This window comes from Lynx rufus, unplaced genomic scaffold (genome assembly GCF_022079265.1).
Source record: "Lynx rufus isolate CCGP_SWC_20201006 ecotype Redwood Valley unplaced genomic scaffold, mLynRuf1.p SCAF_3, whole genome shotgun sequence".
In the NCBI taxonomy this organism is placed as follows: Eukaryota; Metazoa; Chordata; class Mammalia; order Carnivora; family Felidae; genus Lynx; species Lynx rufus.
In genome coordinates, this window is record NW_025814845.1 from 30,303,565 (window position 1) to 30,319,798 (window position 16,234).

The 16,234-nt window shown below is 33.5% G+C and overlaps 1 protein-coding gene across 1 annotated transcript in view; it reads right to left on the reverse strand.

The window, feature by feature from the left end:
• Positions 1–16,234, reverse strand: part of PDS5A (PDS5 cohesin associated factor A) — a 140,467-nt gene that overhangs the window by 80,162 nt on the left and 44,071 nt on the right. Inside the window, exons 3-8 of the mRNA XM_047090487.1 lie at positions 13,139–13,342; positions 11,957–12,043; positions 11,353–11,450; positions 6,511–6,637; positions 4,519–4,599; positions 2,452–2,592 (exon numbers count right to left, since the gene is read on the reverse strand). Coding sequence (XP_046946443.1) covers positions 2,452–2,592; positions 4,519–4,599; positions 6,511–6,637; positions 11,353–11,450; positions 11,957–12,043; positions 13,139–13,342 — 738 coding nt within the window. The remainder of the gene's footprint in view (positions 1–2,451; positions 2,593–4,518; positions 4,600–6,510; positions 6,638–11,352; positions 11,451–11,956; positions 12,044–13,138; positions 13,343–16,234) is intronic.

Here is a 16,234-nt window from a genome sequence, read left to right on the forward strand (position 1 = left end):
TTCTTGTAAGAAATCTTTCCTGCCATTTGAGCTCCAGGGTAAACTCATATCAATTAAAATTTTGATATATGAAATTTTAAATGAGGATCCCCTAACTTACTGGAGAACAGGACACTGAAGAATGTCATGATTCAGGAAAACTCATTTTAATGGAAGAGCAAGAATTTTTAGAAGATTTAAAGGTCAGGTGAACTGAACGCTACAAAAAAAAATCAAAACTTAGTTTGAAGTTGTTTTTCGATAAAGGCCTCCAATTTTCTTATCCTAAATCAATATATGCTATGAATTCTGTTCCAGTTTCACTAGTGATGTCACATCTTAATAGAAATTAAATTATTCTGAAACCATATGGTATGTGAAACTTTAAAAATCACATATTCATGTGCTCACTTCGTTTGGCAGCACATATACTAAAAATCACATATTCACTAGGAAAACAAAGACAGTAACTAAAAGCAATTGCTAATTTTTTTCAAACATTCAAATTGTTTTTGAATACCAGAAATACCAGTAATACCAGAAATCAAATAAAGAAATATTAATGGAAAAAGATACTACATTAAAAAAATAAAGGGATGGGATATGGTCTTTGTTACGAATGGCTTATCTTTCAGGAATAGGGGTTTTATGGGTAAGAGAGGCACACTTATCAAACATGTAAAAATGAAAACTATATCAAGCTTTAACATTTATAATCATAAAAATGATTTTCTTTGATGAAGTTTTTCTCAAGCAATGTGACAACAATACAGATTAGAATCTTTTAGTAAGCCCAATCAACTAATCAACATGATTTATTTTTTTAAAGAAAAATCAATCTATCTCTTAAATGTCAAAAACTAAAATAAGTAGAAGTTTTATTCTACTGGTAACTACTTCAGTAGTTTAGTGATTACTTCAAATGATGTGACATTTCATATCTATATTTTTAACTACTGAAACTGAATGAAAACTTGCCCCCCCTACCTTTTTAAAATTTAAAATATATTCCTTGAGTGAAGTTGGAATATGGTTATAGTTATGGTAAATTTTTTTTGGTGCAAAAATCACTTGTGTCTCCCTCAGTTACTTTAAGTCCACACAAAGAAACCTAGAAATCTAGTTCTTAATTCCTTCCCACCATCTATCATGGCAATCTTGTTTAAGGATTGAAGAGGTGTGAGTTTTCATATTCAGACTGTATGAAGAGATTGAGAGAAAAAATTTTAATGCCTTATACCTAGAAATAATTTGATATGGGAACATCTTTAGGCTGTTGTTAAATTCTTAATATTAAAAAATAAAACAAAACCTTGTTCTTCATGTGATATTTTCCACATAACAGGGTCTCTTTTTATTTTTTTTATTTATAACCCCCCCACCCCAAGATATAACAGAGTTTCTTAGAAGCTTGGTACGATGTCCTTTTATACTATAAATAATGAACATTTATAATAAAGACAATATGGACAATTCTTAATTATCATGTACACATGTTTTTTAAAAAGTCTAAAAATTGGAGTTCTAATCCTAAATCTTTTTATTTTTTTCTAATGCTTATTTTATTTTTTGAGAGAGACAGAGCATGAGTGGGAGAGGGGCAGAGAGAGGGAGAACAGAATCTAAAGCAGGTTCCAGGCTCTGAGCTGTCAGCACAGATTCCAGGGCAGGGCTCGAACCCACAAACCGTGATGTGAGATCATGGCCTGAGCTGAAGTTGGACACTTAACCAACTGAGCCACCCAGGTGCCCCTCAAATCTGTTTTAACTGTGTAACTGGGCAAAATACTTCATCTTAAGGTTTTCACTTCAAAAATCAAAACCATAATGTTGGTCCTAACTATACCACAGTTTGATTTAAGGATCAAGTAAGATACTGGATATATAATAAAGCCTTTCAAAAAGTCCAGAATATTAAGCAAATATAAGCTGTTATCTCCTATAGTGTGATTGGGATACGAGATCAAGTGTCAAGTTTTCATATATTTGAGGAGTTATGAATTCCTTGTTGAGCTGGCCATAAAAAAAAGAGTATGCCCTAAGTCATACAGTAAAATTTTTGTCCTTGATCTGTACTATGGAAGGTTCATACAGTTAAATAAAGACTCTTTGAGCACTCAGTTTGAAATCTTTTGAAGTTCTAAAACATACCTACATAATAATAAATACTATTTAATAACAATATGTATTGTAAGGGATAATACCATTTTGCATACCTATAATTTGTGTCATTGTGTTTATCAGATATTCAGCAACTAGGAGAGTTATAATTTTCCAATATAATTCTATGACACCCAAATGAGAGAGACTGTTTTACTGAAATGATTAAAAAATGTATACCTTAACTAAATGTAAGAAGTTGAACTCACATTTTATTCTTTTATATAGAACAACTATATTTACATCTTTTACAGTTATATATAAATTTTTCTCTTAAAGCTTAAAGAGCTTAAAAATTATAGTCAGTCCTACCTTTAGTTTGAATTCAAGCTGCGGCATGACAGATAATAATAAATGTGGATCTATCGCAAAAAGTTCCTGAATCAGATCAAATACATGTTCTGACAAATCACTTACTGACGATCTTCCCAGCACCAGGACTTGATTGAAAAACTACAGGAGATAGTAAACAAAAATAAAACATCCATTTAATTAAAAAATTTGACATATTTTTTATACACATGTGTGTAAAAAACATAGATTTAGGCATTACATATATAACTGAAGGGGATGAAACAAAACAGGTATTTCAATTACTAATATATGATAGAACAGTCACTAAAATAAACCTCTAAATATCAAAAAAGGAATGTCCAGGGAGAAAGATAAAAAAGATTAGCTTTCTTCCAAATTAAGACAGCATTTCTAGGAATCTTAACTTTCATAAAAAAAACAACTTAGTTTTGTCACTCATTATAAAGAATTTTACAGAGAAATTTCTTTAAAACAGAAAAATTTATAAGACAGTCTTTTTGTTTTTTATTCAAGTCTGACTAATTTTGCCATTAGTTTAATAATAGAGAATACTTAGGGGCACCTGAATGGCTCAGTCAGTTGAGCGTCTGACTCTTGATTTTGGCTCAAGTCATGATCTCACAGTTCATGGGATCAAGCCTCGCAACGGGCTCAGTGCTGTCAGCACCTGGGATTCTCTCTTTCTCCCTTTCTCTGACCCTTGGGTAGAAAGGGTCACGCTGGCTGTCACAGGACTCTATCTCACAAACTGTGAGATCATGACCTGAGCCTAAATCAAGAGTCTGACACTTAACCGACTGAGCCACCCAGGCACCTTGAATTTTTTTTTTTTTTTTTAATACTCAGAGAAAGTCAAATACATTTGGATTCAGAGGACCAAGAGAAAGAAAAGGTGATGATATAAAAGCTAACTGATAATTTAAAAGAATGCTGGGAAGAAACAAAGACTATCAAAAGCACAAATTAAAAGAGACCTCTACTCCCTGCCAACATACATAACACACTTATAAAAAATATATTTAAAAATGCTAAAGAGGAAGTTGCACATAACTGACCTAAGTATATTTCTGGTAGTATCATCAAACAATATATGTCCTTTGAAAAGCAACATACATGAAAAGTTAGGTAATATTCATACTTATTATACAGACCATAGAAAAAAAATTAAAAATAGTTTTAACAAGTTAAAAAATACACATACACAAAAAATGAATAAGCACAGAACAGTAATTTTGGAAGGATATATGAAAGTCTATTGGTAGAGGTTATTTATGAGAACTAAAAAAAGGGTATTCAGGGTTGAAGGGAGACACTTTTCACTGTATATTCTTTGGTGAAAAGAAACTTAGTTTTACCATGTTTAAATATTAATTTAGTAATATAAACAATACTAATAATCCATACCACTGAATATACTCCCACTTGGGTTTTTTTTTTTAATGTGGAAAATAATTCAACAATAGATAAATGCTACATTCACAAAGATAATTAATTACTAAAAAGAAAACATTGAACAAAATCTAAATGCAAGATAATAAGGAAATGGTTAGGTAAATTATGGGTATATGTCAGTTCAAAAAACATTTATAGTCATTTCTATTATAAATAAGATAATATCAAAATATAGAGATATATATAAATACAGACAATTCAAAATTTTATATAGCATATCTGAAAAAATAGAGGGGTATGAGCACATGTGCAACAGTGGAATTAACTGATAAATGGACAGAGAGCCAAAGGTAAAGAAAGGAGAAAGTAAGAGAGATCAGCATATTGGGGAGATAAAAAGATAAATATAAATACAAACGCAGTAAAAGGGGTGAAGTTGTAGACAAGTTTTCATAAAATATCTTCTATCTTATGCCATTTAAAAATGTCAAAGCTTATATATGTATTTTGTATTTGGTCACATCTGGATATATCAGTTCTTTTATGTATTTGTTTTAAATAGGTGAAACTGTTTATAGGCTAAATAAAACTATATGTAAAAGATCCCAGTAAGTTAATACAATGGATTAAGAATTATACAATTATAGAGTAAATATAAACAGAAATACATACATTGGCAATGCATGCCTCAATAGTCTGGACTGTCCTTTTCAACAGGACTTTTGCAAGGTCAAAGGACTGTTTATTTAAGTTCTGAAACACAATAAAAATATGCAAAGTTACAAAGGAGTTTGTGAATTTATGAGATAGAACCATAACGCTATTATCTTCAAATCTATAAACTATAAAGCAAAAAATATCACTGGATCTCATTTAAGGTTTTACCCAATATTCTCTAGACAAGTGGTCTTAAATGCAGAAGTTGCAAATAGTGCTGTAATTCAAAAACAAACATACATTAGTTAGCCAAAAGCTCAACCCTATAGTATGTTTAGTTTTATTAAATAGAAAATGGACCTTAGGGTTTTTGGGTTTGTTAACCAGTTTGAACTGTCAATTCTACCCCTGAATCCTAAATGAATACACACACACACCCTAACCCATCATCCTAAGTATTTCATTGCCTAATCAATATGTCCTCTAAGAAAGAGTACACCTGCAAAGTATCTCAAGAAAAACAGCTGGTCAATTATACTTGTGAAATGTTGAATACTGTGTTTGCTCCTCAAGATTCCCTGTACACTGTAACAAATTAAAGGGTCTGAGAAAGATCGCAGAAAAGACATATTTAATTTTTAAAAACTTACTTGGAATGGATTTCTCATTTTAAAGAGTACCTATCAATATCTCTATACTTGGGAGTTTTGGACCAAACTGAGATTCATTCACCATCATCCTGCACCTCTCCCAAAAAGATGCTAGGAAACTTTTTATGCAAAGAGCCAGATGGTAAATATTTTAGGCTTTTTGAGTCATACAGTTACTGCTGCAACTATGCAATTCTGCTGTTGAGCACAGCCATAGGCAAAATGAAAATGAATGAGCATGGTTGTGTTCAAATAAAATTTTATTTACATAAATAGCTAGTAGGCCAGATTTGGTTCACAAGCCACAGATTCTTGACCCTTGCTCCAAGATTTTATTCTACTGGCCAAAGGATAAGATTAGCTCAAAATTAAGGCAACCTTTCTATTTCCTAAAAGGAAATATATATATATATATATATATATATATATATATATATATATTTCTTAATCATAAAAATACTAACTAGAATATAAACACCAAATATGCTATCTATTCCTCAGAGTTTTTCCTTTCTTATTTTGCCTGACATATACTTCCCCCTGTTTGCCATACTCTCAAAATTCTGGCCAATTACAGATTCATTTGAATTAATAAAATGCAAATCATATTTAGAGGCAGGAGAAGAACTTATAATTAACTGTGTTATTAGAGAAGTGTAATTAGATACACCTTTCATCTAACATCTGATAATAGATCACTGAACCATTAGAGGAAAAGAGCAAGGTGAATATCACTAAGGTAGACTGAGTATGGCCCTGTGGTAGAGTCTGTAGAAAGCTAAGTCCTTCAGTTCCTTAGGAAGACTTAGCAGAGAGAAACAGAAAAAGGAACCACGGAGAAATACACAGCTCTGAATCATCTCTTTCCCCTTAACATTAACCATATAGTTCCTGCTTCTACCAAATCTCTTTTTCTGAAAATGGCCAAGAAAAATGTAGGATATGGATTCTGAAAAGAAATACAATTCCTATGTTCCACGTCTATGTTACAAAGGAGGCAATATTTTTTTCTTTCCATAAAAACACATAAACCACCCCCCCCACCAACCAAAACCTAACCAAGACAGTACTCTCACTTCTTTTAATTCCCACATTCGATATGAGTGGTGAATGTGAAAAATTCTTGTTTTCCAGAGAATAGGCAGCACTTCACTGAATGAAAATCTTCTACCATTATAATATGTTAATCAGTAAACCTTCTAAAAACAATGGCTACAAGACTGATGTGTGTTACATTATTTTATTTGGGACTGGAGAATGATAGTGGGAATAATTACATGACATTGCAATCAGTGAAAAACAACTATTTTTAGTTGTTAAACAACATTAACCTTTAATATCTTCATACTATACAGACCTTATGTGCAGGAATGAGGTTAATAAGAATGGAGTCCAATAATTCTTGAGTAACTCCATCACCTTCCATGATGATAGAACTCATCAAGTCTAGCATGTGCATTTGTACCTTTTTATTGTGGCTATTGCTTAAAAAAAAACAGAAAAGAAAAAAAATCGGGCTTACAAAAAGAAAATTATATTTCCCAGTTTAAAACAACTATCTCAGATATAAAAGAATTTTCCACTTGAGGGAACCATGCCAATAATGGCAAAGAAATTTTGATTGCTCTATTTACTTTCTCCCTCAGCTGTATGGTACCGTATTTTACAAAACCAAAGACCTTTAAAATGAATTAAGTCGCTATACAATTAGGATTCAGAGTGAGTTAAATTCAACCAAACAAAAACATCAACTTCAAAGAAAGGACATCTTTGCTTACATGACCCCAGATTCTAAAAGGTGATAAAATTTCAATTAAGAAAGTACAAGATAATGAAAGCAGACAGTCTTTCATCCCTTGTATCCTTTTAGATCTTAATATATTTCCCAAAATAAAACTTTATATAAACACCAAAACAGCCTCAACCAATACAAGTAATTTTTGCTATAAATCTTTGTCACTAGAGATTTAATTTACCAATACTGAAATCAAAAGTCTGATATCAAATGTTTACCAGAATTTATGACTAGAAGGTTCTGAAAACGTCAGTAGGTATCTCTCAAAGAATTTCAAATAAATGAAAAATCAAGCCTACAGTCACTTTTACTCCTACTTCCTTAGCCAGTGAAGAGTCAAATGTAGGCTTCCTCAATAAATGTCTCTACCGCTGATATAGTGCTTATCTAAAAAGACTAGCTATAAAACCTTTATAAGTGGTAGAACATCTAGTTTTCTCTCCTTCTGACTGCATCTTAACTAAAGACCTGACCTGTCTACTTTCACATTTATCAGATATATACGTAAAGACAAATCAAAAGAAATGATATAATTTAGTTATACTACTATATACAGGGAAGTTTAAATCAAGACCAAATTTTAATATTATTTACATATCTCTTAATTGAAAAAAATAATAACATGAAATAATGTATAGAAGACCTGTGGAGTACTTGATGGTAAAATGCAAAGATGAAAATTTCTTAAGTTGGTAGAAAAATTATCACATTAGATACACCGTTTCCTAGAACTTTTGGAAAGATACCCCATTGCATGCCTTCTTCCAAATATCCTGTCTGCTAAAGGATATTAGATCATGATGAATCAACTATATAGTGTTAAGGGGTAGTGTGTGTAAGGGGGTTAAAAAAAAAAAAAGAAATATTCAGGTTGACACACACACACAAAAAAAGTGAAGAGAGTAGTGAACTCTCAGACCCAAATATACTTTGGGATAGGAAAGGACTAAAGTGAAGATGGTTTCAACAAGTTCTAGTCAAGATGCAATAACTGGGATAGAATTTACCTTCCTACCTGAAACAACTAAAAAACTGAACAAAATATATGAAACAACAGTTTCAGACATTGAACATCATGCACATGTTTCTGAGAGAGGTTGACAATTTTCCCAGCTTATTGACTGGTAAGTTTCCAGTGTGGGTAGGGAAGATCCTGACAGAGACTAGTGGTTTTCCTGAGTCCGGAAAGACTAGAGTTTGCAGGGGAAAGACTAGAATATCAGAGGGGAGAGACCTATTCAGAAAGCAGGTTTGTAAAGGGTATCCCCTGAATCTTCAAATACTTAAAGACCAGGACTTGCATGTGAAGAAATTTCTTCAGTTTAGGGAAGATACTACCTGAAAGGAGGGAGCAGAGCGAAGAATCCTTGGAACTTACAAAGATCTTAGAATAGTGCATTTTCCAATCATAATAGAAAAATCTCACAGTTCACAGAGCATCTCGTAGTGGGAAGGCTAAACCTACATATCCAAGCCTCAGTAAGTCTCAAGCACAAGAAGAAGAAAGAAAACTTCACGATGGTACATCATAATCAAATTGCTTGAAACCAGTAATAAAGGTAAAATCTTAAAAGTGGGTAGAGAAAAAAAGATACATTGTGTAGAGAGGGACAAAGATTAAAAATGAAAAAACTTCTCATCAGAAACAATGAAAACCAGAAAAAGATGGAGCAACATCTTTAAAAGTACTGAAAGAAAAAAAAAGAAAAAAGCCTATCAACTTAGAACTCTTACCATGAAATAACTTTCAAAAATGAAAGTGGAATAAAGATATTCAGACACATAAAAACTGAAAGAATTCTATCAGCACCAGACCTGAACTATAGAACATGTTAAAGGAAGTCCTTCAGACTGAAGAAAAATAATAGCACACAGAAATCTGCATCAACACAAAGAAATGAGGAGCACCAGACAAATGGTAAATGTGTCAGTAAATACAAATCAATGAGCTTCTCTTTCAAAAGGCAAGTCTTTTACTCATACCTCATTGTGAATTAAGTAGACAGATAATGAGGTCAACAATAAACTTAGATCTTTAGGTTCAGGAAATAAAAATATTAATGGATCAAAGAAAGGTGTGTGTATGTACAAGCAATTGTGAGAGGAAAGAAGTGTAAGGGCAGAGTGCGAAATGGACTTAAGGGGATATTTAAGGTCAATAAGATGGGCAGACTGATGGCAGTTTTAGGAGTTTTTAAATTTTGTTGATTTTAATTTTAAAAGAAAAAGTTGCGAAAATGTGACAGGATGCACAAAATGGCCACAAATTATTCTCATCTCTGTATTCATATGCCTTTAAAATGTTGTTCCTCCCATGAAGATATGGAGTCTAACCAACCTTTGTATCTGGGCTTGATCATGTGCTTTGTTTGGCCAATAAAATATAAGTAAACATAAAGTGAGTAGAGGTTTAAAAAGTGCTTGTGAGGTAAATCATGCTTTTTCTTGCTACTTTTGAAACCTAGTCAGCATTTGAAAAGTCCTGGGCTACCTTGTTGGATGATGAGAAGATGAGAGAGACACATGACCTAGTTGTCCTATTTCTCAGCCAACTGCCAGACGTCTTGCCAACTGACTGCAAATACATAAGTGAGACCACCCCAAACCAAAAAGAATTGCCAAGCAGAATCATGAGCTAAATAAGATGGGGGCTATTTTAAGCTACCAAGTTTTGGGTTGTTATGCAGCAAAAGCTAACTAACACAAAAGGTAAAGTTTATATACTTTACCATTTATTTACAGGCCTTCAGTTAGTTGCCACAGGAAGCTTTTTTCTCATGCAGTCTTTTTTTTTTTTTAATTTTTTTTTTCAACGTTTTTATTTATTTTTGGGACAGAGAGAGACAGAGCATGAACGGGGGAGGGGCAGAGAGAGAGGGAGACACAGAACCGGAAACAGGCTCCAGGCTCCGAGCCATCTGCCCAGAGCCTGACGCGGGGCTCGAACTCACGGACCCCGAGATCGTGACCTGGCTGAAGTCGGACGCTTAACCGACTGCGCCACCCAGGCGCCCCTTCTCATGCAGTCTCTTTATAAACGTCTATTTCTATACCATTCCAGTCCAGTCCTTTCCTGTTTATTCCAGGTTAAATTCTATTCCTACCATTCTATCTAAGGAAATACAAAACATGACAGTATTCATAAAAAACTACAGAAAACCCTAGAAATGTGCTGTCCAATATGGAAGCCATTAAATAATAGCCACTTGGCTATTAAACACTTGTAGTATGAACAGAACCACATATTGAAACAATAATGCTTTTGGAGGGGCGATTAGGTGGCTCAGTTGGTTAAGTATCCGACTTGGGCTCAGGTCATGATCTCGCAGCTCATGAGGTAGAGCCCTGTGCTGGGCTCTTGTGCTGACAGCTGAGAGCCTGGAGCCCGCTTCAGATTCTGTGTCTCCCTCTCTCTCTGCCCCTTCCCTGCTTTCTCTCTCTCTCTCTCTCTCTCTCTCAAGAATAAATAATAAACATTAAAAAAAATTTTTTTTAAATAATGCTTTTGGATATTGTGGGATAAAGTATATTATCAAAATAAATTTTACTTGTTTCTTTCTATCTTTCTAAATGTGGTTCCTAGAAAATTTTAAATTTAGGGTGCCTGGGTGGCTCAATTGGTTAAGCATCCAACTCTTGATTTAGGCTCAGGTCATGATCCCATGGTTCGTGAGTCTGAGCCCTGCATCAGGCTCCAAACTGACAGTGCAGAGCCTGCTTGAGATTCTCTCTCTCTCTCTCTCTCTCTGCCCCTTCCCCACTTGTGCACATGTTCTCTCTTTCTCAATAAACTTTATAAAAAATTTTTAAAATTTATTTGAGATATGTTTGTATATAGTGCAATGCTATAAAACATATCTCAGAAAAATGCTTGGTTTACTGTACAAAAAAACAGAACAACAAAACACAACACAACCCTGGACTGAAATCAAGAGCTTGGGCTGTCCTGTTCAGTGATGTGTCCTTGGGCAAGCTACCACACTCCTTTCCCTGTGCATTACTGCTACTTATGTAAAGAGCAATGCTTAAGATTTTTTTCTAGCTCAAAAATGGGAGTCAGTGTGCTTCCACTGAAGTACTATGATTTCCAGCACTCACTAATGGTACTTAAATACTTATAATTTCCACCTCATAACTTAGTACTTCATTATATAAGGTCTCACACCATTTGCTTTATAAGATTCAACCAATATAACTGATACTATAATTTCAAATGGTAGTATGAGAGCAAAGGCAGCTTTCAGACAACAGATCTTATGTTCCTCTTCATTTCAAGTCTTCTAAGGAAAACACCTTGTTAAAAATCTAAAAGATCTTAGTTACAGGCACAGTACACAGTACACAGTACTCCAATATATGCACAGCAAGAAAAAAAGACAAACAAATGCTTAAAAAATAACTTACTTGATCACTGAGAAGAGAGTCCTAAAAAGTTGAATAAAAATTTCATTGCAATCTTCCAATTCGAAGCAGATGTTATATGATTTAACCCAAGCTAAGTTCTTAAATAAATAAATAAATAAATAAATGATTATTTACACATGCACAGAATAATTACACAAAAGCAAACTCATTATTAAAATTTCATTTTCAGAATTACAAATGTATATTAAAGCTTATGAAGATCCAACTATACAAAATTAAAGTTGTTAAACTTTAGTTCTTCATATACTGTGACCTTTAAAAGACCTCTATCTGTTAGCATTATCCTTTAACTGAAAAATACTAAACTGTTAGATATTAGTAGACATATACGCATACTATATATAAGGAACAGTGAAAATTAATTCAACTTAATCCCTCTTCAGATTAGAAGAGAATAAAAATAGAAAAATGAAAACAGAGTTTCAAATAGAATAGATTTTCCAGCAGAATGTACTTCATCTTAAAGAAGATATTTTATTAAAGGGGATTTGTATAAAACAAAAAAAATTCATTTTACACAAGAAAGTTACTAAAAGGAATTTATTACACGAATAGCATGATATTTATTAAAATTTTTTTTTACCTCTAATAAATAAAAGTATCTATTAAACTGTGGACTCTTTGTATCCTCCAAACCTTTTAATTGTCTGGTAATAAACAAAAATATGTCCTGTTAAAACAAAATAAAATACATTAGTTTAGATACAAATACTTAATACTCTTTCTTTCACAATACACTAATAATAATCTGTATATATATTCTCTATTACGTATTATAAAAAATTCTCCTTTAGCTGAATGACTTGAGTGAGACTGGTTTAGTCCATTATACCAAATAATGAGAACAGAGCAAATCATATAAAATTATATCCTTCAGAAATGATAAAAAAAAAAAAAAGTTTACTATTGCCATAAATCTTTAGGCTTTCTCATTCTAGGAGAAACATAAGTTCTGTATCTTATTACCCTTTCTTCGACTACAGAACTTCTACTTACTATCTTCATCTTGCATTATGCCAAACAACCGTCTTCATTTTAAGAATCTGCACAAGAGTCTTTCCATTACTATTTCCTACATGTAAATAGTAATTTTTAGTATCTAGCTTGAATCTGTTGTGCAACTACAAATTTGTGTGGAACAAAAATAATAACAGACTGGTTTAAAGGTTGTACTTTTCATGACAATAGTGTGCCATTTCTTAATAAGCTTTCTTTAGAAGTTTTAACCCAAAATAGAATCAATATGCAAAAAACTGACTTGAGGACTATTAAAAAGAAAGCAGCTCAAAGTATTAAAATTTGCCAAGAATAAAATTATTCAGAATATGGAGTGAGCTCAAGAGGAACTGAAAAGAATTCCTCAAACATTCCAAACAAAGGCAGAAATCTCCAAGATGAGCATAATGTAATTGTGCATGTAACTTGCAGGGGGAAATCATCATTTGAATATGTAAATTATGTTACACTACTGTTTTAAAAGTGTCATTAATCCACTATTTATCCCTACAATTCAGCCATCTGGGCTTTGTGATGGGTTATCATGAAGGTTACAGATGAGGAGACAGGGACTAGTTTTGATCTAAACCCTAAATGCCTCATAAAAATACCATTTTTGTGGATATACAAAGAATTTTAATTGAATGAATAATTTGTTTTACAATTTATGATATAATCTTATGATGATAGGTGAATAATAATAAAAACTATGTCCCTAAAGGTAACCTAAACTAGAAAAGTAAACTAATTCTGTAAAGACTATATTTACCTTAAGTTTATCGTGGGAAGTATACGGAGCTTCTGGGGCATAGATTCGAAAGATGTCAGCCAAACAACATGCTACAAGGAGACGCACATCTTTATTGGGATTCCTGAGGAAAAATTCAGATGCAAGATGCAAGGCTAGTGGGAGATACTGCTGTTTTTCGTCTTCTGAGTCCTGATCCATATCCATAAAAGTTTTTACTACCATCTGAAAAAATGTATGAAAGGAAAAAAAAAATACTCAACTCCTAATATTTAGAAATTAGTAGAGGATATATATTTTTTAAAACTCATGTCCATTACAACACAAACTAGTAATCACTATCAGAGGATTCATAATCAAGTGTAGTATGGACACTTTAACAATATTCTTCCAATCCTTGAGCCTGGATTCTTCGTGAGAGTCATTTAAGACTGTTATCATTTTACACCTACCCCAGGTAAAAAGTTCTTAGCTTCATATGAACAGCCAAATTCATATGATATTTTGTAACATCAATTACGTTTCTTTTATATTTTATTATAAAAGCTGTCTTGACTTAGGTTCTTTTATTTTTAAGTATTTAAAAAAATTATTTATTTATTCTTGGGGGTGAGGGAGGGAGCAACACATGAGCAGGAGACGGGCAGAGAGAGAGGGACAAAGAGAAAAAGAGAATCCCAAGCAGGCTCCACACTGTGAGCATGGAGGCCCATGCAGGACTCAAACTTAGAATCACAAGATCATGATCTGAGCAGAAATCAAGAGTCAGATGCTTAACTGACTGAGCCACCCAGGCACCCCACCCCCCTTTTTTAAAGTTTATTTATTTGAGAAAGAGAGAGAGATCGTGTGTGTGCTTGTGTGCAAGCAGGGGAGGGTAAAGGGAGAGAATCCAAAGCAGGTTCTGCACTCTCAGCATAGAGCCTGATGCAATGCTGAAGTCTCACAAATTGGGAGATCATGACCTGAGCCAAAATCAGTGTTGGAGAGGATGTGAGAAATAGGGGACCCTCATGCACTGTTGGTAGGAATAAATTGGTGCAGCCACTGTGGAAAAGTGTTGAGGTTCCTCAAGAAATTAAAAATAGAAACCATACACCCCAGTAATTTCATTTCTGGCTATTTACCTGAAGAAAATAAGAACACTAATCAGGAAAGATATATGCACTCTGATGTTTACTGCACCATTATTTACAATAGCCAGGATATGGAGGCAACCTAAATGTCCACCAACAGATAAGTGGATAAAGGTGATACATACACACACAAGAGAATATTACTCAGCCATAAAAAAAGAATGAAATCTTGCTATTCATGACACAGATGAACCTACAGGGTACTATACTAAGTGAAATAAATCATACAGAAGATGACATTATCATATGTATTGAATCTTATCATTTTTTCTGCACCTACATATTTTCCTAATTCTGTGAAAGTAAATCCCACTGACTAGTCTTCTAATTTTAATCCAAGTTTCTATTCCTAAAATCTAATTTTAGTCCACGCTTCCATTTTAAAATAAAGCCAACTAGGTCATTGCATTTGTACACTTCTAGATTTGAGATGCTATTATTTCAATTTTTGCATTTCTATTCATGAAAGAAACTGACCTATAACTTTAAGATAACTTGTCCATTTTAGAAATGAGGTTGTACTGGCTTAAAACAAATTGAGAAGTGATCCCTTCTCTTCTACCATGGAAAGTTTGTAGTAAGACTGGTTTTATCTTTCTTCCTTAAATATTTAGTGAAGTTCAACTCATCAAAGAAGGAATCATAAAGGAATTTAGAAAATACTCTGAACTGAATGACAATGAAAATATAAATTATCAATACTTGTAGGATGCAATTAAAGCTGTATTTATGGGAAATTTATAGCCATAAAAGTATACATCAGAAGAATGAAAAATCAGTGATCTACATGTCCATCTCAAGCAGTTAGAAAAATACCAAGTTAAATAAAAAGGTAGAATCAAAAGAGGAAAAATTAAGAACAGACACCAATGAATTGGAAAACAAACATACAAAAGAGAAAAACCAAATAATGCCAAATGTTGACTGTTGAAAAGACTGATAGAATTGACTTGCCTCTACAGGAATAAATCGAGGAGAGAGAGAGAAGTCACAAATTACCAGTATTAGGAATGAAACAGAGGACATATTACCCATTCTAATAATAATAATACATGGTGGGGGGGGCTGTCACATGAAATACACTATCTGAATAATCCTCTTTTTTTTTAAGTTTTATTTCTGAGACACAGAGAAAGTGCATGCATGGAGGGGGAAGGGCGGGTGCGGGGTGGGGTGGGGTGGGGAGGTGTACTGGGGAATCCCAAGTAGGCTAACTGTGAGATCACGATCTGAGCCAAAATCATGAGTTGGACACTCAACTGACTGAGCCACCCAGGTGCCCCTTGTGGGAAGGTTTTTAATTTCAGATTCAGTTTCTTTACACAGAAACAGGACTATTCAGGGGCGCTCGGGTGGCTCAGCCGCTTAAGTGTCGAACTTCAGGGTCTGACTTCAGCTCAAGTCACAATCTCATGATTCATGAGTTTGAGCCCCGCATTGGGCTCTGCGACAGCGCAGAGCATGCTTTGGATCCTCTGTCCCCCTCTCTCTCCGCCCCTTCCCCACTTGTGCTCTCTCTCTCAAAAATAAATAAACATTAAAAAAAAAAAAAAAGAGGTAGCCAGTAAATGAATGTCTCACTCACAAGGTTGATGACTCCTTCAAAGCTAATTCAGCCAAACTTTGAAGTCATTTAGAAATATCTTACTAAGTATTCTGAAGCAATCTGAGCAAATTCAGTTGTAGGTGAGAGTTAAAGTAAAAAAGACAAACCGTACTCCTAAATGCCATAACTAAAGAGTTTTATATTTTATTATACATGAAATGGGAGTCATCAAAAAATATATGTCAGGAGAAAAGTATATGTATTTGTCATCTACTGCTATGTGACAAAATACCCCCAAACTCCATGCCTTAAAACAACAAACATTTATTTGTCACACAGTTTCTGTGGAGGCAGAATCGGAGAGTGACTTAGCTAGGTGGTTTTGCTTGAACTCTCACATGAAACTGTAGTCCATCAAGGCTATAATCATCTGAA